This window comes from Hylobates moloch, unplaced genomic scaffold, assembly GCF_009828535.3.
Source record: "Hylobates moloch isolate HMO894 unplaced genomic scaffold, HMol_V3 SCAFFOLD_13, whole genome shotgun sequence".
NCBI classification, from domain to species: domain Eukaryota; kingdom Metazoa; phylum Chordata; class Mammalia; order Primates; family Hylobatidae; genus Hylobates; species Hylobates moloch.
This window is the reverse complement of record NW_026652288.1, coordinates 26,918,080-26,945,020: the sequence shown is the minus strand read 5'-3', so window position 1 is coordinate 26,945,020 and position 26,941 is coordinate 26,918,080. Positions and strand designations below refer to the sequence as shown.

Sequence of the window (26,941 nt, the reverse complement as noted above, 5' to 3'; positions counted from 1 at the left end):
TCAGCCCTCCATGGCATCTGCCCCTCTGTCCAATGTCAGGCAGAGGCTCCCAGGGATGGGAAGTAGGAGGGGCTCCTAATAGTGACAGTGCCTGAAGAACTCCAGGGTGGTTTTGAGAATGAAATGGCAGCCTTAGCCACTGGAGGAGGACTAACCAGAAAGAGTGGGTTAGAGTCAAGGCCTGGCCTCAGACAGGCCACAGTGCTCAGCCTTCCTTTCACCCTGATGGGTGTTCTCCCAGTGTCAGGAAGAGGGCAGAACTCTGTCAGGTCTTTGAGTCAACTGAATTGAGGGAGGAGGGCTGGACACCAGCCACAGCCCCCAGGTAAGCGCTGGCATCAGCACGACACAGGACTCAGAGAGCACAGAGTTAACACGCTCCTGCCAAGTCCCAAAGAGCCACGAGTGTGAAAATGCCAAGTGTGGGCGCACAGCCCTAGCCAGAGCCCTGCCTGGTGAGGCTGCTCTTATTATTTGGGAATCTGTTCAATTTTCTAAAAGAAAGCTCCATTCTACTACACTCAGCATCAAGGGGCAGCTCGGCTGTTTATTAAGTCAGTAGAAAAATGACTGTACAGGTTTAAGGTGCAGGAATGAAGATGGGGCAGACTGGGCCCCAGCATCTGAGGCCCCACCCCCATGCCAGAGAGCTCCAGTCCAGAGCCTGAAGTGTGGTCAGCACAGGTGAGCTATCTGGATGTCCAGGAATATCTAAGTGTGCTGCCCCCGTAGGGGGCACTGGAATTCCTTGCCCAGCAGCTGGGCCTAAAGAGAAGAGGCTGAGGAAGCCAGGCCCTAGAAACGGCCCAGCACGGTGGCTAACAGAGCCATGCGGATGTACATGCCGTTCTCAGCCTGGCGGAAGTAGGCTGCGCGGGGATCTGAGTCCACTTCCACGCTGCAAAAAAAAAAAAAGAAGTGTTATCGTGCAGCCCACGGATGGCTTGTCCAGGACTAAGTCTCCTCCCCTCCACCAGCCCTGAGGCAGTCTCTGACTCTGATGCTGCACCACCTTATCTCGTTGACACGGGGCATCGGGTGCATCACCACCATCTTCTTCTTGGCCCGGGTCATGATGTGGGGAGTGAGGATGAACTGACCAAAGCACTGCAAAGCAGATGGGGTCCCCATTAGTGCCTTGGGGTAGGAGTGGCTACAGAGGACAAACGTCTGGGCTCCACTGGGGTCCCCTCCACACCCACATGCAGCTATGGCAATTGATAGATGTGAGGTTTAATAGCTCTGACTCAGCCCTCAGCCCAGCCTTTCTGTCCTCATATCTGATGCCCTACGGCAGCAGCCCTGGCTTCTTCCTCAAGCCCAACACTCACAGCTTCGTACTCCTGGGTAGAGCCAAATCGTTCCTTCTGGATTCGAGTCATGTAGAGCACATCAGTGTCAGGCAGTGCCTCCTCAATGCTCTCAAATTCCTCCTGGAGGGTGAGGAGAGCCATGGTGGATGCAGCGCTGGGCTCTGACTGCCCAACCCACGTCTCCATGGCCTCCAGGCTGGGCTGTGAGGGTCTCACCTGCTTGGTGCCACGGGAGGCCACAAAGGCCCGCACAGTGGGTGGCATGCACAGGCTGGGAGGTGCCACGTAGCGCAGGCTGACACGATACTGGGTGAGCAGGCAGGCCAGGGAGTGTACTGTGCGTCCGTGCTTCAGGTCACCCACCATTGTGATCTAGGGGAGGAACCCAGTCACCACAGGGATCCCAGACTGAGTGCCCCCAACATCATTTCCAAGCTTTTAAAAGCCTCTGGAGCAGAATGAAGGCCTCTTTGCTGCAGCTGTCCTGGACTGGGGTAACCACTTCCTGCCTCCCTCTCTAGATCGTCCCCTGGCAGGGATCCAACCCCTGCCACCACCCTCACCGTCATGCCATTGACAGTTCCCAGCTCCTCACGGATGGTGAAGATGTCCAGCAGGGCCTGGGTGGGGTGCTCTCCGACCCCATCCCCAGCATTGATCACTGGCCTCCGGCAGTGCTTGGCGGCCAGCTGGAAAAAAGGGGAAAATCCTGTCTTTTGCAGCTCAGAGGCCCCCCAACTGCCAGTCCCCCTCTTTTGGGATCCCCTCACTCATCTGGCCCAAAACACAGAAAACGTGGGCAGAAGGGTTCTCATGTCCCTGGGTCCAGCCTTCTTAACCCCATGTCAGTACCCAGGCTGGCCTCACCTCCACTGCTCCAGGCTGGGGGTGCCGGAGCACGACGACGTCCGCATAGCAGCTCATGGTCTGCACGGAGTCAGCCAGGGATTCGCCCTTCTGGACGGACGATGTGGCTTCCGAGAAGCTGAGCACGGCACCTCCTAGCCGGGCCATGGCTGCGGCAAAGGAGCTGCTGGTCCGTGTGCTCACTTCATAGAACATGGAGGCCATGACCTTCCCCTGGGGAAGGAGCAAGGTGGAAGGTGTACATATGCGTGTCCACCCTGGGGAAACCCCAGGTAGGCATCACCACCCCAACTGACACTTGAGGGGTGCTGTGAGGACCCTTCTGCACCCAAACCTCCCCTGTGACCTGTCAGAGCCTTGACGTTTCCACCACTGGTGTCACTCTGAGCTAAAGGCTCTGCCTCCAGAAAACCACCCATCATTAAGTGTCTGAATGAGCTGGGGAAGGAGGACACACCCTAGCTCTCTCCCGTGATTTCAGCAGCCCAGACCAGAAGACCCCACCAGTGGGGTGATGGTCTCATGCTCAGGGCCTCCCAAGCCAGCTAAATCCTGCTTTGGGGAGGGAAAACGTGGGGGAAGACCTACAGCAGCAGCGGGATGGACTAACATAAGGGGATGGGATGGCAGGGGGAGGAAGACCCACTCTGACCACTGCACGGCCCTGCCCTGATGCGACCCAAGGGCAGGCGATGGCCTGGACCCTACCCCTGGCCCTGATCCTGACCTTCAGGATGTCGAGGCTCCGCTCCTTCTGCACCATCATACGCAGTGTGTGTGCCACATTGAACAGGTGAGACATCTAAGAAACAGCCCACGTTAGCTAGAAAGGTCCTAGCCCCAGCTTTCCAAATCCTCAAAGCTCTGGGTGGTCCCATCCTCCCTGCCCCAGGCACCTGATCCTTGGTGAACTGCTGGACGGACAGGATATGTTGGCCCACTAATGAGTGCAGCAGGGGTGAGGTCTGGGGGTGCAGCAAGCCGGGGGTCCCCAGGTTCTGGGGAGATGCCTGTCTAGGTACTGGTGGTGGAGGGTAGCAGGTGCCATCAGGGGTTCCCATCAGCTCTGCAGTGAGGGATGGGGCAGAAAAGGCTGGTCAGAGGGTTCCTCCTACCAAGGCCAGATCAGAGGTCCCCGAAGTGAGTGTGTGTCAGGGTGGAGTCTCACCTGGCTCGGCTACCTTCCGAGAGGACTTCTCCTTTGGCTCCTCAGCTGCAAACAGGACAAGAGGACAGATATACATTTATGGCTGAGGTTTGGAAAGAAACCCCATATTCCCAGGAACTCTGAATCACAGTGTATGTGTTAAACCAATTCACAACACAGTAATATAGCAGGTTAGGGGAGGGCAGGGGACTGCAGCAGCTCTGGGGACAGACAGGTGGCTTCCCATGGGGCTGTGTTGTATGGGAGCAGTGGTGCCCTCCCGGGGCTCTCCCAGTTGGCAAAGGCATCCTAGGCAAGAGGAACGGCCAGACTCACACCAACCAACAACCTGGATTTACCCCACGCTCTGCTGCCCCGTGGGATCCCAGCTCCTGGGCGGAGGAACACAGCTGCCCACAACAAAAAAGGGCATGTGAGAAGCTGTGAGATGTCTACTCACACTGGGGAGACTTGTTTAGGCAAAGGATGGCACAGCAGATCAGACGAGGATAAAGGGATGGAGAGGAGGATATGTAAGTAGAGAAAGGCAAGGCACTGGGAAGAAGTGGATCCTGTCCCTACATAGTCTCTGAGTCACAGGAACGCCACTCTTACCTGGCAAACCTGGGTCGGAGGCTCGATGGATTCGGGGCGGCAGATGGAAGCGGCCATCAGGAAGCCCTGGGATGCCACGGCGGGGTCTTTCAGGTGTCTGGAGGGATAACATTGGCCCAGAGTTGTGTTTTTTTTTTTTTCTTTTGAGACGGAGTCTCGCTCTGTCGCTTAGGCTGGAGTGCAGTAGTGTGACCTTCTGGGTTCAAGCAATTCTCCTGCCTTGGCCTCCCAAGTAGCTGGGATTACAGACGTGCACCACCACGCCTGGCTAATTTTTTTTATTTTTAGTAGAGACGGGGTTTCACCATGTTGGCTAGGCTGGTCTTAAACTCCTGACCTCAGGTGATTCGCCTGCCTTGGCCTCCCAAAGTGCTGGGATTACAAGTGTGAGCCATCGCATCTGGCCTGGCCCAGCATTTTTAAAAAATTGACCCAACCCCACTTCAAATTCAGTCCCTCAAGAAAACCCCAACTGTTCCTGAACCACCAATGAAAATGTTCAAGCTGTTCATCTTGCCCCGAGACTAACACCTCCCAGCCCCCTAGCCCAGTAGTGTGGATACCGTGGTCATCTCACTGGTGGCAGGGGCTGAGGGTGGGAGCTGAGGAACAGCCCCCTGTGGCCACTTCCGTACATCCTGTCCATAGCCCGGGGGTACCAGAACCTGCAGGCAGAAGGCAGGGCACTCAGGAGGGAGCAGAGAGAACTCAGGTCCTAAAGGGGTAGATGTCAGCAAGGACAAAAAGCACCTTCGGGGAGCTGTGCCCCCAACCCCTGGTCCAGGGCAGTGGTGCACATAGTGGGACAGTGTAGATGTGCTGGGTAGGGAAGAAATGAACGTGGTGCGGAAGAGGGCACTACTGAGATCAGGCAGGGGCTACTTGCGTACCTGCCCATCGATATAGGCAACCTCCCCTCGCAGGACCACACGGCGGACAGTGCCCTTCACCTTCTGCCCTTCAAAAGGTGTCCAGTGGGCCTTGGAGAAGGGCATGTGGCTGGGGATTGTCCACTCATGCTCCAGATCCACCTGCCCAGAAGACATGGGTTATGCTAGGGAAAGGCTCCCCAGAGAACAGATCCAAGGGCTGGAGAGCCCCCCTCCTGCTCTGGGCCCCATCCCCACACCTCCACATAGGTGTCCTCCTGGGGGGGCAGGTGAAAGATGCGCCGAGGATTGTGGTGCAATCGCTGCAGCAGGTCGTCCAGGCTGAGCCGGCCCTCGCTTACAGCCGTCAGCAGTAGTGGCAGCATGGTCTCTAACCCTGGGAACCCAGGTGGGGGCCTGGACCCACACTTCTCCTCCAAAGTATGGGGAGCTGGGAGAAAGAAAGCCATTACCCTCAGGACCAATCACCTCCATGTCTAGGAAGTCACCCACACCCCAGGACTGCACTTCCAACAACCTCCTTAAGCTCACCACCACTCCCGATGCTCATTTTTTCTGGGAACTAGAAACAAGGGCAATAGGACTGCTGCCATCTTCTGGAGCCCACACTTTTACCCACATATTCTTTCATTTGCAGTTTTACTCACTGGCTCATTCATTCTTTCAACAAGTATTTATCAGGCACCTATCACAGACCAGGCACCCTAGAGGCTAGGGTCCCATACAGATCAAGACCCTGTCCTAGTAGAGTCCTGAGGCCTGGCCTGCTTCCCATTTTCTTGCTAGGGCTGTCCCACAAGCCCCACTGGGCAGAGGAGGTACATGCTGGATTCTCTCACCATGGTCTGAGGCAAAGCAGTCGATGACAGCCATATTCTCCCACAGGGCTTCCACATCCTGGCGGGAGCCAAGCTCAGGCCGGACCTCCCCCTTCCCAGGCCCCAGGCGCTCCAGGTCATCATGGCTTAGGAACAGGTGGTGGGGAGCCACCTCGCAGGTCACTGGCAAGCCCCGTGCCTTTGCAGCTTTAATTAGCAGGATCTGAAGAACAATGGGAAGATCCAGAAGAGGCACCACCCATATGCCTTGCCCTACACAAAGTCCCATTGGCCAATATCCCTGCTCAAAAAATGATGATGTAGACCTGCAAGGGTGCTGGCTCGAGACCCTCCTCCCGCTGTCTCCAGACTCTCCTCCTGCTGTCTCCTGCCCCTAAGGACTACCCTGACCTTTGGTGTTACTGGGAAAGCAACAGGGACAGCAGGATCTCAGGTGTACTCTTACCTCCTCCTTCCGTGCCACGTGACATATGTGCACTGAGCGCTGAGTGAGCTGAGCCACCATGAGGACAGCAGCCACGGTTTGCTGCTCCGCGTGAGCCACAATGGGGAGGTGGGAGGGCCATGTCTCGAAATGCTGGGAGCAGAAAGAACCGATGAAGGAGTGTGCAGAATCTCTGACTGTGCTCATCAGAGCCCAGAGTCCCCAGGAGCTCCCCTGAATCCTCACTGCTACCAGCCCACTTAGGCAGGGGCCCACAAGCCAGGAGACACTAGGTGGTGGCCTCCTGCCACATGCACACTCCCTACCTCCATCCACTGGACCACGCTGTCCAGCCGCAGCTCAGAGAAGGTCTCATTGAGGTAAAGCTTCAGTCCGGCTGCAGACCCGGCCACGGTGCCCAAGGTTCCTGCATTTTCAGACGAAGCCCCAAGGAATAGGGCAAAGTCGCAGCGGGCGCAAGCCTCTGCCAGCTGGAGAGGATATACAGAGGTAAGGCTCACTGGCACCCATGCCCACACAGGCTAGCCTGGCACCAGTGGCCTGGGCCCATGGGGCAGGGCAGAAGGAAAAGGGCTCAGGGAAGCAAGGGTGGCTGGTGGGGGCATATGGGTCTCCAATACCAGGAAGAGGAGTGCAGTGGCTCACCTTCTGGGCCAGGGCCAGAGCAGGGGCATCAATGATGGGGGGCCGGGTATTAGGCATGGCACACACCATGGTGATACCCCCAGCCAGGGCAGCGGCTGTGCCTGAGGCAAAGTCCTCCTTATGTGTCCCACCTGGTTCCCGCAGGTGCACATGGACATCAATCAATCCTGGGAGAAAATGGAAACAGCAAGATTACAGGAAGATTGAGAAATAGGAAGGGTGAGCTGGACATGGTGGCTCATGCCTGTAATCCTAGCACTTTGGGAGGCCAAGGTGGGCAGATCACCTGAGGTCAGGAGTTCGAGACCAACCTGACCAACATGGTGAAACCCCGTCTCTACTAAAAATACAAAAATTAGCCTGGTGTGGTAGCACATGCCTGTAATCCCAGCTACCTGGGAGGCTGAGGCAGGAAAATCGCTTGAACCTGGGAGGTGGACGGTTGCAGTGAGCCGATATCACACCACTGCACTCCAACCTGGGCGATGGAGCAAGACTGCATCTCAAAAAAAAAAAAAAAAAAATCCTCAGACAAGGCCACTGTGGACACTGTGGATCAAGGAATGAAAGAGTGAGAAAGATTCTGGGGTCTTCACAGTCTGTGCAGTCCAGGACAGAGTGGGCCCCCCAGCCATCCTTCACCACACTGCGGGTCTCTATGCCAGCGGCTGCCAGTGTCCAGAAGCCAAGTTCTCCCCAAAGACTTACCCGGCAGTCGCACAAGCTTTTGGGAGGTCATACAGTCAACATGCACCTTCAAAGGAGGGGCTGGCCCGATCTGGCCTAGGGCCTGCAAGTGGAAAGTAGTCAGCTTTGATTTAAGGGAAGGGTGATCCTGGGAGTTGCAGGGAGAGATGTGGTTTTCCCATAAACCAGGCTCTGCACACTGTATACCCACCGTCTCTCCCTCTGTAGCCACAAAGCTTTATTACTAGCATGGCTGTTCCATACTCACTCCTCCCTTTCTTCTCCCCATCAACACCGGCAGTCTCCCTCCCAGCACATGGGTCTCAGTTACCTCCACAAAGAGTTTGGTGCACTTGATATCGATGATTAGGGGCACGGAGAAGTCAGCGGCCAAGCGTCGGGTGCGGTAGCCCTTGGTGACAAAGGAAGAGAGACGCCGGCCCCCAGCTCCACGCATGGACAGGTTAATCACCAGCTCAAAGTTCTTCTCAGCTAGCTGCTCCAGGATGCTCCGCTGTGGTGGGCACTCACCATCCACGGCCTCCTCAAAGTGCCAGTCCACAGCTGTTACCTGCCAACCCGAAGTCAAGGTCAGGGCCAAGCTGAGTCTGGCAGCGGTCAGGAAGGCTAGCCTTAAGGGAGAGGAGCTGGCCCAGGAGCCCATGAAGAGGAGACTGTGAACCCATAGGGTGGGCACCGAGGGCTGCCTCTATTTGATACTGGCAAAGTATATTTCTTGGCAGGAAAGATATCTACACTAAGTAAGATGGGTTACCAAGGACTAGGTGCAGTATGAGCTCACACACATGTACACAGAGAAAATTCTGGAAGGAAAAATATCAGAACAGTGGTAGACAGATTTTAAGAGACTTTTTCTCTTTGCTTCCTGTGTATTCTGCTTTCTACATGGAATATAGCTTATTAGTATAACGGTAATAATAAAAGCAGGGGAATAGGAGATAATTTTTTTTTTTTTTTTTGAGACAGCATCTCACTGTTTCCCAAGCTGGAGTGCAATGGTGCACTCACTGCACACTCGCAGCTCACTGCAGCCTCTACTTCCTAGGCTCAAGAGATTCTCCTGCCTTAGCCTCCTGAGTATCTGGGACTACAGGCATATGCCACCATGCCCGGCCCATATAATTCTTTGGTGCAGTATTTTCCCCCCCTTGGGGAAGGAGAGCAGTGGGGTAGGTTGCCAGAGTTCCTGCACCTTGACGCCATGCTCAGTGTAGAAGTCAGCTGTGCCGAGACTGGCATAGAGGCTATAGCCCAGGCTCTCCAGTAGCCGCACAGTTGGGAGCAGCTCACTTTTGTTCTGAAACCAAACAGAAGGATGAAATTGTTTTCTTCCTGTGTTCCATTTCAAGGTCAGCCCTGGCCCAGGGAGCCAGGCCCTCGGGAAGCCCTCCTGGATTCTGGTACCTTATAGCTGCCAATGGTCAGCAGGATATTCTTCTTGGGGATCTTAAAGCCAGTGCTTAGCATGGCCTTGAGGTATGCTTCGCAGCGGCTCTCCCCAAAGCCGGCCACCTCCCCAGTACTGGTCATTTCCACACCCAACACCACGTCAGCACCCGCCAAGCGGGAGAAGGAGAACTGAGGCACCTAAAGGAGCAGGAGGGGAGAGAGGGCCAAGGTGTGAGGGGACCTCCTCCCTCACCAGGAGAGATGAACATGGTCTCCTGTTCTTGATCCCATCTGAATGCCAGGGTCAGCCTACCCTCTCTGTGTGCCCTACTGCTTTCCAAATGTACTTGGGGTCGTCCCTCAGCTTCTGCTTAGGATGTGCCCTTGCAATAAAAAACCTTACAAGCTTTGCAAATAAAAAACCTTAACCATCCTTCAAAACTCAATTCAAATAGCACCCCTTCGCTCAAGCCTTCCCAGACCACCCCTTTTGGAAGCAGCACCTCCTGTCTCTGAACTCCTGCAGCATTCTGTTTATAGGTTGAATATGTAGTTTTATCACAGACTGTTCTACACCAAAGCTTTTTTGGGGATCCAACTTCTCTTCCCTCCCATTACCATAAAGTAAGCTCTTAAGGGACAGTGACCACCTCATTACCCCCATGATCCGGCAATGCCTTGCAGTCAGTGCCTGGTTTACATGCTGATTGACAACTCTGTGTGGTGAGTGAACTCTCTCCCGCTATTTTTCTGCTAACCCCAAGGGTTTCAATATTCCTTACCTTTACTCCTACGACTCCAGAACCAGTCATTAGCCCCACAGGTTCCACTTCTTCCCCCATGATGACCCGTGTGGCCAAGGCTACTAGGTCCACACCCAGTGTCTTGGAAACAAAGGGGAAGGAGCGAGAGACACGTACGTTGCATTCAATAACTTTCAGCTGGTCATCCTGGGGCAGAGAAGACTGGTCAGACCTTCTGCAGGTTGGCCTTGCTGACACTATCTACAGGCCTAGACTCTTCCTCTCAGTCCTCAGTCTCTGGGGGATCAGACTGAGCAGGGTTCAGGGTGACTGATTGTCATAAGCCCCAACACCGTGAGCTCTAGCTACAGCCTTTTCCCTCCAGCTTCCCTGCCTACTTGGATGAAGGCAGGAGACAGTGCAGGGCTTCATGGCACTGTGGCCAGCACAGAACATGCAGGAGCTGTGGCCCTTTAGTTCTTTCCTTTAGCCTTATTACCTTGGCAATGAGCTGCAGATTGAAGGGTCCTGTGACCTGTAGCTCCTGGCCCACGGCATGCACAATGGCTTTGATCCGCTCCAGGGTTTTGGCAGTGATATCTTGTGGGGGGGTCACCAGTGTCGCATCACCTGAATGCACACCTGCATTCTCCACATGCTCAGAGATGGCGATGGCTGCCACCACACCATCAGAGGCCACGGCATCCACGTCAATCTCCTAGCGGGGGGACACAGACAGTGTGACGTAGCGCCACTTTCTTCTCTCACTTACTCTAGGATTGTCTCTTCCTTTAACGAGCCCCACACCCACGGTTCCCAGCCCTGGTGTCTATGATTCTGCTGGACCAGAGAAGGAAGTCTCTTCCAGGGCTGGCAGCATGCCCTCAGAGACTTCACTGTCTGCAGCCTCCCACCTTAGCCTCCTGGATGAACTTGGAGATGACCACGGGATGCTCTTTGGAGACGGCTGCTGCGCTGCTCAGGAAGCGTTCCAGGTCTCCATCCGTGTAGGCCACATTCATAGCAGCACCGCTCAGCACATAGGAGGGGCGCACCACACAGGGGTACCCCACGGTCTGGCAGAATTGGCGAGCAGACTATAGGAGGCAGGGAGCTTAGCTGGGTTGTTCACACTCACCCCCAAGCAACATCCAGCCTCCAGGTATCCCACCAGGTCCCAGCCCACCTCAAGGTCACTAAGCTCCCTCCACTGAGGCTGGCTGATACCAATGGTGTCAAGGAGCCGGGAAAACTTGAAGCGGTTCTCAGCCGAGTCAATGGCTTCAGGGGAGGTGCCCAGCACCCGGCACTGCTGCCGATGCAACGCCATGGCCATGTTGTTGGGCAGCTGTCCACCCATGGATAGGATCACACCTTCAGGGTTCTCGAGCTCATAGATGTCCATCACCACCTACAGTGCAGGGGGAGAAACAAGTGGTGGCAGCAAAAGAGGGCAGGAATCTGAGCCTTCCTGCTCACTGCTTCCCTCAGCCCCCACCAAGTTTCAAAGAATCTTAGGTCAGCCAGCTGTTCCACTCGACCCTGGCCACCCAAGCTACCAGGAAGCCCCCATCTCCCTCACCTCAAAAGAGATCTCATCAAAGTAGAGTCGATCACACATGTCATAGTCGGTGCTGACTGTCTCTGGGTTATAGTTCACCATGATGGTCTTATACCCCATCTGCAAGAGGGAGGGGAAAGGTACTTAGCAGTCAGGTGGGAGGAAAATCGTGGAGAAACTAAGCCAAAGCCCCTACCTCAGAGAGTGCCAGCACAGCTTCCTCTGAAAGAGCTGTACAGGACCCCTGCCTTGGGAGGGAAGGAGGTACAAAGAGTTGGGGAAGAGATTCATGTACTGTGTGAGGCACGAGAGATGGCCTAAAAGGACCCCCACCCCAAAGCTCTATGACCAAAGGGATGGCAATTAATAGGAAATGCCAGGATTAGTGCCAAGCAATTGCTAGAGATGAACAGAATAGCAAGGAAACTGGAATGAAAATGAACCCTCTGACCTTTCGGAGCTGCTGGATGCAGCCTACAGCACACCAGTCAAATTCAACGCTGGAGCCAATACGGTAGACGCCAGAGCCAAGGACTAGGACATGAGGTGTTCGAAAGGTGAGGTCGTGGATGGTGCCCCAATACGTTAGGTACAGGTAATTTGTCTGGGCTGGCCACTCAGCTGCAACTGTGTCAATCTGTTTCACCGCTGGACAGATCCCCAGTTCCTGACGCAGCTTGCGAACAGCCAGCTCTGTGCTAAAATAGAAAAAGGGTCTGAAACACAGGCCCAGAGAGTAGGGTACAGACTGATAGAGGGTTGAGACCCCCGGGCACGGATGAGAGGAAATATCCTTGGAACCAAGGTCAGAAGCCTCTAAAGCTCTCCCACACTCTCCTTCGTCCCTCCCAAGGGTCCCTCACTGATACAAAGGTTCTGCCCCACATTTCTCAGCGAGAAGCTCTCATTGCCACCTCTGACCTCAGAACCGCAAGGGCAATCTGTTTGTCTGAGAAGCCAAGACACTTGGCCTGTTGCAGCAGGTCTGGGGGCAAAGGCTGTCCACGGTGTTGTTCTAGCAGCTGGGCATGTGCGATGATACGCTTCATTCGGTGCAGGAACCAGCGGTCGATGCGTGTGAGCTCATACAGGCGGTCCACCGAATAACCAGCCCACAAAGCAGCTGCCACCACAAAAATCCGCTTATCTGTTGGCGTCTCCAACTCCTGATAGAAAGGGGGTAGAAAGAGGGAAGCTACTGCCAGCCCATCTAAAAGCCTGAGCGTAAGTAGCTGCCCTTGTCTCAGGAAGGGGAAACTGTACACCAGAGCACAGGCTGTGTAATTGCAAAAACCTGGACACCAATCCTGGGTCTACCTCTCACTGGCTATGTGGCTTTAAGTAATTTCTATAACCTATGTCTCAGTTTCCTCATCTGTAAAAACAAGTCTAGTAATACATCCTTGCGTGCTAATGAGACATCTCAAAATTCTCAGCAAGTGAAAACAAAGCAAATGTCCAATGATGACTGCTGCTAGTGTTACTGGTAACAAGCTCACGGTCTGGGGGCAATGAGAAGCAGGGTCTATTTTAGGGATGTTGCCAGGGGAGGGGAGCTACTTACCATATCGCTGACTGGTTTCACTGTGTGATCAAAGCCCACACAGTTCTCATCCACCATGCGCAGCGCCTTCTGGAAGGCCTCCTCAAATGAACGCCCAATGCCCATGACTTCACCTGGAAGAACAGAATGGAAGGAATGAAGACGTGGAGGTGGAAGGGGTGGGAGGAAGGCACTGCCTATAATGCCTACGGTTTATAGTCAAGACTCTGGGAGATTCTCAAGGCAAGTCACATGATGGTGGGATTCATGGTGTTTCACAATTAAGAAATCTTAACGGTCGGGCGCGGTGGCTCACGCCTATAATCCCAGCATTTTGGGAGGCTGAGGCGGGCGGATCATGAGGTCAGGAGATTGAGACCATCCTGGCTAACATGGTGAAACCCCGTCTCTACTAAAAATACAAAAAAAATTAGCCGGGCGTGGTGGCTGGCACCTGTAGTCCCAGCTACTCCGGAGGCTGAGGCAGGAAAATGGCGTGAACCCGGGAGGCGGAGCTTGCAGTAAGCAGCGATCGCGCCATTGCACTCCAGCCTGGGGAACAAAGCAAGACTGTCTCAAACAAAACAAAACAAAAAAACAAACAAAAAAAAGAAATCTTAACTTACAGCTCTTTTCCCTGCTATTTTCATGGATAAGCTCAGGTTTTGTGCTCATTAATGAATATGGAATCAATATGCCTAAAACAGCGATGGGGATACTGGAATATACCCCCATACACTGGATACTGGAAGTTTATCACAGTGGCCCAAACCACTGATGGCTGTCTAGGTATTGGGCTTGATTTATTCACATAATCATAACACCATCTGGAATTCTTTAAAACTTTTTTAAAAAGTGTAGATAATAGGAAGATGATCCCTACTACTCATCCATGCAGAGCAAATCACATTTACAACAATCATTTTAGAGTTTCTCTTTCTGGACGTTTCTTCATAGGTTTTTGTTTGTTTTTCTTTTTTTTAGATGGACTTTCATTTTTGTTGCCCAGGCTGGAATGCAATGGCGCGGTCTCGACTCACTGCAACCTCTGCTTCCTGGGTTCAAGAGATTCTCTTGCCTCAGCCTCCTGAGTAGCTGTGATTACAGGTGCATGTCACCACATCTGGCTAACTAGAGACGGGATTTCACCATGTTGGCCAAGCTGGTCTCAAACTCCTGACCTCGTGATCCACCTGCCTCGGCCTCCCAAAGTGCTGGGATTACAGGCATGAGCCACCAAGCCGGGCCCTTCATAGGTATGTTTTACATACGATCACAGCATACGTATACTTTCCATCCTGTGTTTTTCCCTCATCATACATTTTCCTACGTCGCCACATGGCCTCGTAAACATCAACTTAATTCTTTTTTGAGACGGAGTTTCTCTCTTGTCACCCAGGCTGGAGTGCAATGGCATGATCTCGGCTCAATGTAACCTGTGCCTGCTGGGTTCAACTGATTCTCCTGCCTCAACCTCCCAAGTAGCTGGGATTACAGGCACCTGCCACCATGCCTGGGTTATTTTTGTATTTTTAGTAGAGACGGGGTTTTACCATGTTGGCCAGGCTGGTCTCGAACTCCCGACCTCAGGTGATCCACCTGCCTCAGCCTCCCAAAGTGCTGGGATTACAGGTGTGTGCCACCACGCCCGGCCAACACCTACTTAATTCTTATATGATTTGCCATAATTTAACTGCTAACTGAAGGACATTTAGCTTTTTTTTGTTTCCTGAGACGCAGTCTCACTGTGTCACCCAGGCTGGAGTCAGTGGTGCGATCTCAGCTCACTGCAACCTCTGCCTCCTGGGGTCAAGCGATTCTCCTGCCTCAGCCTCCTGAGTAGCTGGGACTACAGGTGCGTGCCACCATGCCTGGCTTATTTTTGTATATTTTTTAGAGATGGGGTTTCACCATATTGGCCAGGCTGGTCTCAAACTCCTGACCTCATGATATGCCCACCTCAGCCTCCCAAAGTGCTGGGATTACAGGCGTGAGCCACCGCGCCCGGCCCATTTAGCTTCTAAGTGTTTACAATTAGGCAGTCCTGGTGGCTCTCACCTATAATCCAACACTTTGGAAGGCTGAGGCAGAAGGATCACCTGAGGCAGATTGAGACCAGCCTGCACAACATAGTGAGACCTCCCTCTCTACAACAAATAATTAAAAAAAAAAAAAAAAATTAGCAGGGTGTGGTGGTGTACACCTGTAGTCTCACTCCTCAGAAGGATGGGGTGGGAGATTACTTAAGCCTAGGAGATCCAAGCTGCAGTGAGCTACAGTCACACCATTGCACTCCACCCTGGGTGACAGAATAAAACTCTGTATTAAAAAAAAAGTTTTCATAATTATAAGTCAGGCTGTGATGTTTTCTTTCTTTTTTAATGAGACAGGGTCGGCCGGGCATGGTGGCTCATGCCTGTAATCCCAGCACTTTGGGAGGCCGAGGCAGGTGGATCACGAGGTCAAGAGATCGAGACCATCCTGAACCACATGGTGAAACCCCGTCTCCACTAAAAATACAAAAATTAGCTGGGCGTGGTTGTGTGCGCCTGTAATCCCAGCTACTCAGGAGGCTGAGGCAGGAGAATGGCTTGAACCTGGGAGGCAGCGGATGCAGTGAGCCAAGACAGCGCCACTGCACTCCAGCCTGGCGACAGAGGAAGACTCTCTCTCAAAAAAAAAAAAAAAAAAAAGAAAAAGAAAAAAGAAAAAAGGGACAAGGTCTCGGCCAGGCACAGTGGCTCACACCTGTAATCCCAGCACCTTAAGAGGCCAAGGTGGGTGGATCACCTCAGCACGGGCGTTGAAAACCAGCCTGACCAACAGGGAGAAACCCTGTCTCTATTAAAATACAAAATTAGCCAGGCGTGATGGCACATGCCTGTAATCCCAGTTACTCGGGAGGCTGAGACAGGAGAATCACTTGAACCCAGGTGGCAGAGATTGTGGTGAGCCGAGATCACACCATTGCACTCCAGCCTGGGCAACAAGAGTGAAAATCCGTCTCAAACAAACAAACAAAAAGACAGGGTCTTACCCTGTCACCTAGGCTGGAATGCAGTGGTACAATCACAGCTCACTGCAACCTTGAACTCATGGGCTCAAGCGATCCTCCCACCTGAGCTTTCCAAAGTGCTGGGATTAATTACAACCAACGTGCCTGGACTGGATATGATGTTTTCTGTTTTGGATAATCTCCTTAGGATAAATTTCTAGAAATGTAAAGGCAATAGGTAACACAAATTTTATAGCCCTTGGTAAGTACAAATAACATTATAGAAGTCTGTGCTTTATAATACAAAGTTTAAGCAACCTTCTAAGAAGTGGGCATAAACAGTATCTCATTTAACTAGATTTCTATTTACTAATGAGAGGAACCGTCTTTTCTCTAGGTTTGCTTATTGATTTCTTCTTCTGTAAAGTTTTGTTCATCTCCTCTGACCATTTACTCTAGGGACTTAAGTATTTCTTACCAAGTGTATTTTTCTATTTACAACCCTAACATTTACATTTCTTTAAAAAGGTTTTAAAAACACTACGATGCTAACAGTAGTGTGACTGATTTTGTTCAATTTCTTTGTAACTGTGGTTATAAGACTTTTTACTTTGAGATTTGTCAAAAAAGAAGCCTAATACATGCATACACATATGCCTAGAAATGTATGCAGTCGCAGATACACGGCCAAATTAATCAATCTCTGTAAGGCAAGATTACAGGTGACTATTGTTCTTTGGTTAAACTATCTTTTCTCGTTTTCCATGATTCATGTTTCTTACTTGTATAATAAAAGTTACAAAAAGTTACCAAAGAAGACCACATTCCAAGAATACTTCAATAGATGTAAAACAAACAATTAAATGTCTCATCTAGGAACCAATCTTTCATTGGCCTATTTTCAATCCACTTCTTTCTGCCACAATTTAATTATGGCTTCATTTCCATGTTTATTCTAATTTTCATATAACAGAGATTCATCTCCAGAAGGAAAAAATTGGCAGTCTTGCAGAATTTCTAAAAATTCTGAAATAATATCTGAGCTTAGACTTACTTGTTTAAAGGCCTAAATGGAAATCTGGAGCACCACAAAATGCTCTTATCCATCAGGCTGGTGGCACTGTGTCTGGTACATGTATATTTTTGTTTTGGTTGAAATGTGTTAGAGGATGGTCTTAAGCAACTAAAGGGATACCACAAAGAAACATACTAACTCAATTCTAACATGCTCTGCCACTGCTGGGTAATGTTACAGCCATTCATCATTCACTAATAAATTTCCTTGTTACCAAAAAGCTTTATGATGCCCTGCTCTGATGTAAACATCATACTAAAAAAAAAGGTCATTTAGTGACCAAAGCACAAAGTGCCAGAGGAGATACTGTAAAAATGAGATGAGATAGTCTGATGGCTTGCACCTATCCCAGAGGTTCTGTATTCCAACACAGATTTCCAGATGCCTCCCCAACTCCTGACGAGGACTATAATCTTAGTTTGAAATGTCTCAAGCACTTGCTTCCATAGGAGCTAAAAGGCCATGCCAGGGAACTCTTGACATTTGAGATTCTTGGTGATGGTGGGGCCTCATGGGGGTGCCCGGGGCATGAGTCTCACCAACGCTCTTCATGCAGCTCCCAATCTTTGTGCTGACTCGCAGGAACTTGCTAAGGTCCCATCGAGGAATCTTCACCACACAGTAATCCAGGCTGGGTTCAAAGGCTGCTGTGCCCCCTGTCACAGAGTTCCTGGGGTCCACCCGGTGGGATGCCAGAAGGACAGTGAAGGAAGCATAAAGGGTGAGCTTCCGCATAGCTCTTTCCATTCCCACAAATCCAGGCCAATGTCCTTTTCATATTTCCTGTCCCATCAATATTTTCTTCAGCCCCAGACCCACTTCCCCACTGGGATTTCTCCCTCATCGTCGTACCTGAGCTCTGGCAAAGGAATGCCCAATGCTAGCTTGGCTGCCACATAAGCCAGTGGATAACCTGTGGCCTTACTGGCCAGGGCAGAGCTGCGAGACAGCCTGGCATTCACTTCAATGATGTAATACTGCAAAGGAGAATAAAGAAAAAAGTCACTGGCCTAGAAGCCCGTCTAGGAGAGGTCTCAGAAAGGAGAGAAAATAATCCCTCCCCATAGTGATGGCTAGCAAAAGGGCCCTCCCTAAGGCCCAACCCTTGTAAAGAAGATTCCAGCTTCTACTCCAGGGACTGTAGGGCCAAAAGACCTCAACCTCAAGGGCCAAAAATTATGCAAGAAGAGGGGGTAACAACCAGACTATCAGCTCCAGGGCCTAGAGCTTACCTGCTCAGACTCAGGGTTCAAGGCATACTGTACATTGCACTCCCCAACAATTCCCAGGTGCTGGGTCACCTTGATAGCCGTCTGCCTCAGGAGCTGGTACTCCCTGTCATTCAGTGTTTGGCTAGGGGCCACCACTATGGACTCACCAGTGTGGATGCCCAGTGGGTCCAAGTTCTCCATGTTACACACCTGTGAAGGGGGGGGTGCCACGGAGGTCACTGCTAAGTGGAGTCAGGAGAGGCAGAAGGCTGCACCCCAGGGTCCTGTTACCTCTGGGGCTGCACCTAACCTGGGTCTGAGGGACACAGAACTCTCAAAGACCTTGGCACGGGCCTCTGCTCTTCCAAAAGCTCATCCTGCCTGACACAACTCTCGCCCTTCCCCCATTCACTCACCGTGACACAGTTGCCATAGGCGTCTCTCACCACCTCGTACTCAATCTCCTTCCATCCCTTCAGAGACTTGTCTACTAGCACTTGGCTGGTATGGGCAAAAGCTGGGGCCACGAGAGCAGAGAGCTCCTCCCTATTAGAGGCAAATCCAGAGCCCAGGCCACCCAGGGCAAAGGCTGCACGCACCAGCACAGGGTACCCCAGCCGTTCAGCAGCTGCCTGGGCCTGCAATGAGTGGAAGAGATGAACAAACAGGTTATTTCCCGCTGCCCAAGGTGTGCCTGACCCACAGAAAAAAAAGATATAAAGAAAATAACATGGCCAGGCACGGTGGCTCATACCTGTAACCCCAGCAATTTCGGAGGCCGAGGGAGGTGGATTACCTGAGGTCAGGAGTTCGAGACCAGCCTGACCAACATGGAGAAACCCCGTCTCTACTAAAAATACAAAATTAGCCGGGCATGGTGGCGCATGCCAGTAATCCCAGCTAATCAGGAGGCTGAGGCAGGAGAGTCGCTTGAATCCGGGAGGCGGAGTTGCGATGAGCCGAGATCGCGCCACCGTACTCCAGCCTGGGCAACAGGAGCGAAACTCCATCTCAAAAAAATAAATAAAAAAGAACAAAAAAAAAAAAAAGAAAAGAACACTACCAAAGAAAACACCACAATTCTTTCTTTACCCAAACACCCCCCCAACCTGTTCAAGAGAATTTGCTGCCTCGCTGGGGGCCACATGCTCTCCGATCTCTGCCATTCTGGCAGCAAAGGCCCGTCGATCCTCGGTCAGCTCAATGGTCTCCACCGGTGTGCCCAGGACCCGGACCCCATACCGAGCCAGCACCCCGGCCTTGGTCAGCTCCACACCACAGTTCAGAGCAGTCTGGCCCCCAAAAGTCAGTAACACACCATCAGGGCGTTCATTGCGTATCACCTGAGGATGGAGAGGGGAGTTACAGGCATCAGAACCTTGTGGGTAGAGAGACAATCAAAGTTTAATAACCCAGAGTGACCACTGGGCCCCCCTGCCCAGTCCTCTTTTCATTCCAGCCTTGCCCCAGTCATACCTGGGTTACATAGTGAGGTGTTATAGGAAGAAAATAGACCTTGTCAGCTAGCCCCTGGGAGGTCTGCACTGTGGCAATATTGGGGTTGATCAGCAACGTCTGGATGTTTTCCTCCTTCAGGGCCTTAATTGCCTAAAAGGACAAGAATGGCATCTCAGCCTCTGCTGAAGAAGCAAAATTGCAAACAGCCTTAGAGTAGCATTCTCCTCTTCTTTCCCTCTCTGTACTCTTGGCTCCTAATAATTGACTTCTATTTCTTACCACATCTTTCTCTACATTCCCCAAATCTGGTTCATTTCCTCCCTACAACCTCAGCCCTTCTCCTTAAGACTCTTGCCATTCTTGAGGATCACACGCCCAGAAGGGTGGGGAGGAACATGCCTCACCTGAGAGCCCGAGTAGTCAAATTCTCCAGCTTGGCCAATGGAGAGGCCCCCTGAGCCCAGGATCAGAACCTTTCGTGGTGGTGGAAGTCCAGAGCCGGGAGTGGGAATCCCAGGGGGACAGAGGCGCTCAGTCAGCCGCTCTCTAACTGTGGAAGCAAAGAAGGTCGTAGAATGTTAGAGCTGAGCTGGACCCAAGAGGTCAACTGGATTAGCTCCCTCGCTTTCAGAAGAGTCCAGAGCAAATTACACATCTAAGGAGTAGCAGAGGGAGGACCAGAACCCAGGACCCTGGAGTTCCTTTCAACAGAAGCTTGAACATACGTATCTTGGGTTGGTTGCCACCCATCCCCAATCCCCTTAACCTCCTAGACATCTAGGAGTTGCCCAGGGCATGTCCACCTTATGCCCATCCTGGAGCCAACCCTGTTCTTAGGTCCACAACCTAGTTCCACTTAGGATCTTACCTGTCTGGCCCCCAGGGTTCCCAGCTGTGGCCTCTTTCACAGTTTCCAGAAAGATATCGAAAAGCAGTTCCATATCTGAAGGGCCAGCTTGGTGTTCTGGGTGAAACTGGACACTGTTGAAGAGATTGAACCATGAAAACCATCATGGTCCCTGGCATGACACTGGCAGCCTCGGAGGTGGGTAGTGGGACAGGAGACTTGGGTCCACTGCCGTGCTTTACTTTTCCATCATCAAGGCCCACAGGGCTTCAAAGTTGCACAGACCCAGTCAACCAGGCTCACCTGAAGAAGGGCAAGCTGCTGTGCACAATGCCTTCATTGGAACCATCATTGGCATTGGTGAAGAGAGGAGCCCAGTCTGCTGGCAGTGAGTCTATCTCCACAGCAAACCCATGGTTCTGGGATGTCAGAAAGCAGCGCCCAGAGCCCACCAACAAGCAGGGCTGGTTATGGCCTCGGTTCCCATATCTGGAGGTAGAAGCATGCCAAGTCACAGGCCCCGCTCACCCTCTCTTCACTACTGAACCTACCCCAGCTCTCACTGATCTCCTGTTTTCAGTAGCCCCGCTCCTGTTTCCTTTTTTTTTTTTTTTTTTTTGAGATGGAGTCTCCCTCTGTTGCCCAGGCTGAAGGGCAATGGCACAATCTCGGCTCACTGCAACCTCCGCCTCCCAGGTTCAAGCAATTCTCCTGCCTCAGCCTCCAGAGTAGCTGGGATTACAGTTGCACGCCACCATGCCCAGCCAATTTTTGTATTTTTAGTAGAGACAGGGTTTCACCATGTTGGCCAGGCTGGTCTCGAACTCCTGACCTCAGGTGATCCGCCCACCTTGGCCTCCCAAAGTGCTGGGATTACAGGTGTGAGCCACCTCACCTGCAACCCCCCACTCCTATTTCAACACGAATAAACACCAACTCTCTTCTCATTCCCGAGACACCCCACCCCTCATGCCACAAGTATGGGCCCCTTCTACTCCCCACAAGTCCCACCTCATCTTGTAAGTCTTGGCCCCAATGGCTAAGGCCAATAGCTGGTGTCCCAGGCAGATCCCAAACACAGGTCGGGGATTAGGCTCAGATAAAACACGGCTCAGCGTGGATACGACACTGGGATAGGAGGCAGGGTCACCAGGCCCATTACTTAAGAAGAGACCCTCATACTCTGGAATGGGCAGAAAAGATGACATCAAAATCAGTATTTCAATTACAGGAGGCACACCTGCAGCCCCCCAGCTCATGAGAGTGTAAGTCCCAATGTCTATCTTCTTCACTGCAACTCATACTGACTTTTAGCAATTGGACCAAGGGATAGATCTTCCACCCAAGCTGTTTGTCTGAGGCCCTGAACAGGCCCCAGCTACTTACCTTGGCTGTCTAGTGCATGGTCCCAGGGTACCACAGTGACCTCAGCCCCACGCTGGCAGAGGCATCGGATCTGATTATACTTGAGGCCACAGTCCAAAGCAAGGATCCGAGGGGCACCCCCTGTATTGAATACCCGTGGAGTCTGAGAAATAGAGGAATAAAGGGCAACAGTTGGCAGCTGTGCTCAGTGGGTATAAGATATGCCTGCACCAACTCCTACCTTCAAAACCTCCTTTGATTCTCTCCTGTGTTCACCCCCCAGTTGTGGGCAGAATGTAACTACTGTGGTAGAGCTTGCAACACTCTCCCACTCTACCTCTGTACCTTAATGGAGACCTCTGGTACCAGGGGGCGGGCATTGGGGTCCAAGAATGGCAGGGATGAAGGTTCTGTTCCATTCTGGACCAGCTTCCCCAGCAGAGACCCTTGTTCCCGCAACTTCTTGGTCAGCTCCCGAGTGTCTACTCCTGTCAAAATAGCACAGTCTTAGGGAATCACACTCCCACAACTCAGTCATCTGTGAGGTTAGACTTCCAGAAGCACTTCCATTCCAGAGCCCTAGTCACACACAGCTGTTCTATGTGCATCAAAATCCTGGGCCATTGTGACAGAAGTATACTACCATGAAGTATTCCTGCCAAAAATATCACATCTGAATTGAGCAACTCTAAATCTATCCATTTATAGAAAATAATATAAAGGGAAAAAAAGAATACGCTAAGTAACACTACAGGAATGTAACCAAGTAAGTGCAGACTATGGGATACTAGATACAGGAAAGACCCGTTTTCAAATAGGTTACAAGGTCCACAGATTAAGAGACTTATCAACCAAATGCAATGCATGAACCCTGTTTAGAGCAAGATTCAAATGAACAGTTAAAAAAAAAAAATTAGGGGAAATTTTAAACATTGCCTGGACACTTGTATTAGGAATTATTAATTTTTTTAGTGTATGACGTTATTATGGTCATGTTTTTTAAAGATTCCTTTTGCATAGATATTGAACTATTTGTAGATGAAATGATATGATGTCTGAGATTTGCATCAAAATAATCCAGTGGTGGTGATGAAATAAGATCAGCCCTGAGCTGATGATTATGGAAGGTGGGAGTTCCTTCCTGTGTTGGAAATTTTCCTTCTGAGTGATAGTTCAATTCTTTTCCCCAACCCAACTGCAATCTAAACCTTCCAACTATCACAATCTCAGAGTCAGGTCCCAGCAAACTACAGAAACCTTGATTCTTTCCATCCAGGCATGCTGTGCTCTGCCCAGATATGCCCCTGCTTGCCACCATACCTTGCAAGCCAGGGATGCCATGCTGCTGCAGCCACTCATGCAAGGTGCGGGTGGCACTCCAGTGGCTGGGAGTAGGACAGCACTCTCCCACCACCAGTCCTGCTACATGGATGCCCGAGGATTCAAACCACTGTAGATGGAAAGACATTGTGAGAAGCCTCAGGCCAGCCAAGTTATTTCTTTACAGCATTTTCCCAATTGTGTGGCCACAGACCCTATATTCAGCCACATTGAATGGCCTTCAATATACCAAGCTTTTGGTGCTTTTGCATAGATATTTCCATTTACCAACAACGCTCTCTCCTATATGAAACACAACCCACAGGCCCAGGGTGCCCCGATGATCACTGAAAATGACATTTTCCTTTTTATTTATTATTTTTTTGAGACGGAGTCGCACTCTGTCACTGAGGCTGGAGTGCAGTGGTGAGATCTAAGCTCACTGCAACCTCTGCCTCCTGAATTCAAGCAATTCTCCTGCTTTAGCCTCCCGAGTAGCTGGGACTACAGGCGCCCGCCACCATGCCCAGCTAATTTTTTGTATTTTTAGTAGAGACGGGGTTTCACCATGTTAGCCAGGATGGTCTCAGATCTCCTGACCTTGTGATCTGCCCGCCTCAGCCTCCCAAAGTGCTGGGATTACAGGAGTGAGCCATCATCACACCTAGCCATTCCTTTTTCCTTTTTTTTTGAGACAGGGTCTTGCTGTTGCCCAGGCTGGAGTGCAGAGTGCAGTGGCGCAAATACACGGTTCACTGCAGCCTCAATCTCCTGGGCTTAAGTGATTCTCCCACCTCAGACTCCTGAGTAGTTGGGACCACAGGTGCAGATCATCGCACCTGGCTAATTTTTTGTAGTGACAGGGTCTCACCATGTTGCCAGGCTGCTCTCAAACTTCCTGAGCTCAAGTGATCCCCCCACCTCAGCCTCCCAAAGTGCTGGGATTACAAGTCATGAGCTACCACGCCCCGCCTCTTTCTTCCTTTATCTAAAACTGAAATCACAAATCCCTTCTCTGTGAAGCCCCTCCCACTCACCCAATACAGCTTGTGCCTCCATCTTAGAGCTCTTTTAATACTTTATTTCCTCTCTTGCTATTTACGTCATATGATGAATATGTATTTATGTCTTTGTCACGAAACAGAGAACTCAAGAACAAGGCACATGGTGTCAGTCAGACATTTATTGAGGTGCAGGCATTGCAAAAGATGCTGAGAAAAGAGCAATGAGAAAAAAAAGATGAGGTTCCTGTCTTCATGATGTTTATTTCTGACTTAGGGAGCTAGAAAACAAGGTAACACCCATATAAATATTAATTATAGAGTGTGATTAACAACTGAATAAGATAGGGAGGTACGAAATACATTACCAAATAAAAAACAAAGGTTCAGGGCACAATACTAGGCATGCCCCCCAAACTTCATTTGGGATTATTTAAAAAAGAAAAGGCCAGGCGCGGTGGCTCACACCTGTAATCCCAGCACTTTGGGAGGCCAAGGGGGGCGGATCACCTGTGATCGGGAGTTCAAAACTAGCCTGACCAACATGGAGAAACCCTGTCTCTACTAAAAATACAAAATTAGCTGGGAATGGTGGCCCATGCCTGTAATCCCAGCTACTCGGGAGGCTGAGGCAGGAGAATAGCTTGAACCCGGGAGGCGGAGGTTGCAGTGAGCCGAGATTGTGCCATTGCACTCCAACTTGGGCAACAAGAGCGAAACTCTATCTCAAAACAAAATGAAAATAAAAAAAATTAAAAAAAGATAATATACCAGCCTGGGCAATGTGACAATACCTGGTCTCTACAAAAAATACAAAAAAAGTAGCCAGACATGGTGGCAGGTGCCTGTAGTCCCAGCTACTTGGGGGGTAAAGGTGGGAGGATTGCTTGAGCTCAGGCGGCAGAGGCTGCAGTGAGCCATGATTATGCCACTGCACTGCAGCCTGGGTGACAAAGTGAGACCTTGTCCCAAAAAAAAAAAAAAAACCAAACTTGTTACTCAATAGATAAGTGTTTAATAGCTACACAGAAACAGAAAGTTTATGTGAGAGGGATCGGCATAAACTGCATTCAGCTGGGTGATAAAGAGTTTAAGGAACCTGCATTCTGAGACTGTCCAGGGATCTGAAGGATAGTTTGGCAGAACCCTCCCTGGCCAGGTGGAGTAATCCATTTATATGTGCGAGTGGCTCCAAGAGGCCTTTCCCACCCTGGTCCTAATCAGGCCTCAATGTTGTAGTTTTATAAACTCAATTTTGTCAGTGTGCCTAGAGTTGACAAAGGTGATGACTGACAAAGCTTAACCAAATTCACAAGAATTCACTATCAATTAGAATGCAGTGTATTTATAGGTTTGTGATGAACCTAGAAATTCTTTTCCAGGAAGAACAATATGTATGTCCTCTATCCGGAGCTCGCTCTCCCCAGTGTCAGGGTGGCCGGGAAGGCAAATTAAGAATTAAAGGCTTACACCTGCAATGAGGCCAAACAAATTTTGAGAGATACTACTCTAGGCCAGATTGACTTCCTCTATTACCTTTACTACTATATGTTGGGTTTTTTTAATGCTTGAACTGTCAGAGGGCAACTCAGTTTCCAAATTTCAGAGGTGAAGGAATAGGGGAAACCTCACTGTAGGAAGAAACTCAGTTTTCTCACCTAGAGGTAAGAACACAACTGAAAAGCAGAAAATCAGACGAGGCCATGTCAGTAGGTCTAGAAGATAATGTCACTGGTTTTGTAGGTAAACTGGCACTCACTGTCACTGCAAAGTATGTGACCCTAGTTTCCAGTCTCTTTCCTCTAATTTATGTAGTCCTAAAAAGCACTGCTCCCATCTGACTCTGCTGCTAAAAAAAACCTTCAATGGATCCTTTACCAAACTAAGCTGACTCTGCTTTGGCTTCAGGTCCCTCCGTGCCCACTGGATTTAACTTATCTGCAGGCTTTTTTCTCATGACTTCTGCATGCCTAATAAATTGGACAAGGCTGTTCCCTTACATCTCTTTTACTTTTCCTTGATCCATGCTTTCACTACATACAGAATGCTTTCAGCTACGCCTGGAACCTTGATGTCCTTAACAAAGGCGGTAGCTTTTTCCTGAGGCCTCCAACACTCTATGCCTCCCAAGTCACTTAACAACCCCTAACTACAGTTAGTAGTAGTCTTAGTCCTTGACTTTATTACTTCAGTGGGTATGTTTTCTGCAGGATGCCCAGCAGGGTGTCAACTACTTCACTAATAGTTAACAATTACTGACTTGAAAAGGAATGTAGAGAAAGCACTGGGTGTGGCTACCTTGCAGAGACCGAACTCATCCATTTCATCTGGGGGGATGCCATAGTTGCCGATCAGAGGATAGGTGAGCACTAAGATCTGTGCCTTGTAGGAGGGGTCAGTGAGGGCCTCGGGGTAGCCGACCATGCCGGTTTGAAACACTGCAAGAAAGAAGCAGGGCTGGGCTCCGGTAGGGCACCCTTCGGAACACTCCCCGCGCGATGAGCACGCCCCAGTGGAGGCTGCCTTGGTCGCGAGGGGTTTATGGCGTTGCGGCCCATGGGCACCGAATGGGGGAAGGGGGTATGCTGGCGGGAAAATGGCGGGGTCTGGACGGGGAAGGTTGGGCGGAGAGGCGCATCACAGAGTGGGATAAGGTCTGCAGCCTAACCGGGCTTGCTTACCCACTTCCCCGGCAGTCGACACGGCGGCCCCAAAGGGCTGGCCCCGCAGGACTGACCCGTCCTCCAACACTAGGGCCGCCATGGGAAGGGAGCTCAGAGGCGGGGGCGAGTACGGAGAAGCGGGAAGGACTGCAAACTCCACTGGAACCACGTGAGGACGGCGCGCCGGAGTCGGTCCACGTGGCTAACGGCGCGGGGCGCTGGAGAGAAGCCGGGCGCGGAAGCGCAGGAGCCTCGGGCGCGCTTGGCGGCAGCAGAGACTGCGGCGGCGCGGACACAAGCG

General features: G+C 51.2%; 1 protein-coding gene across 1 annotated transcript; it reads right to left on the bottom strand.

The window, feature by feature from the left end:
- Window positions 1-527: 527 nt before the first annotated feature.
- Window positions 528-26,941, bottom strand: CAD (carbamoyl-phosphate synthetase 2, aspartate transcarbamylase, and dihydroorotase). The gene is made up of 44 exons (XM_032172521.2): window positions 26,659-26,941; window positions 26,276-26,415; window positions 22,977-23,106; window positions 22,002-22,144; window positions 21,678-21,819; window positions 21,303-21,474; window positions 20,595-20,780; window positions 20,313-20,425; window positions 19,849-19,994; window positions 19,463-19,594; window positions 19,096-19,329; window positions 18,403-18,624; window positions 18,008-18,196; window positions 17,628-17,752; window positions 17,315-17,445; window positions 12,727-12,839; window positions 12,084-12,328; window positions 11,614-11,860; window positions 11,184-11,282; window positions 10,788-11,012; window positions 10,516-10,698; window positions 10,101-10,319; window positions 9,641-9,808; window positions 8,874-9,056; window positions 8,662-8,766; window positions 7,780-8,019; window positions 7,470-7,551; window positions 6,762-6,928; window positions 6,422-6,586; window positions 6,117-6,248; window positions 5,672-5,873; window positions 5,072-5,262; window positions 4,833-4,973; window positions 4,506-4,607; window positions 3,943-4,039; window positions 3,349-3,393; window positions 3,077-3,246; window positions 2,908-2,982; window positions 2,181-2,393; window positions 1,877-2,002; window positions 1,530-1,685; window positions 1,332-1,433; window positions 1,013-1,107; window positions 528-898 (listed from the first exon to the last, which is right to left on the bottom strand). The coding sequence occupies exons 1-44, from the start codon at window positions 26,738-26,740 to the stop codon at window positions 796-798; spliced, it is 6,678 nt and encodes a 2,225-aa protein (XP_032028412.1). The 5' UTR covers window positions 26,741-26,941; the 3' UTR covers window positions 528-795.

Coding starts and splice junctions, on each gene's coding strand:
- CAD (XM_032172521.2), bottom strand. CDS start 26,740: ATGGCGGCCCTAGTGTTGGAGGACGGGTCAGTCCTGCGGGGCCAGCCC. Junction 3,247..3,348: donor TCGGAAGGTAGCCGAGCCAG/GTGAGACTCCAC, acceptor CCCTCACTGCAG/AGCTGATGGGAACCCCTGAT. Junction 1,434..1,529: donor CCTCCCGTGGCACCAAGCAG/GTGAGACCCTCA, acceptor CTCACCCTCCAG/GAGGAATTTGAGAGCATTGA.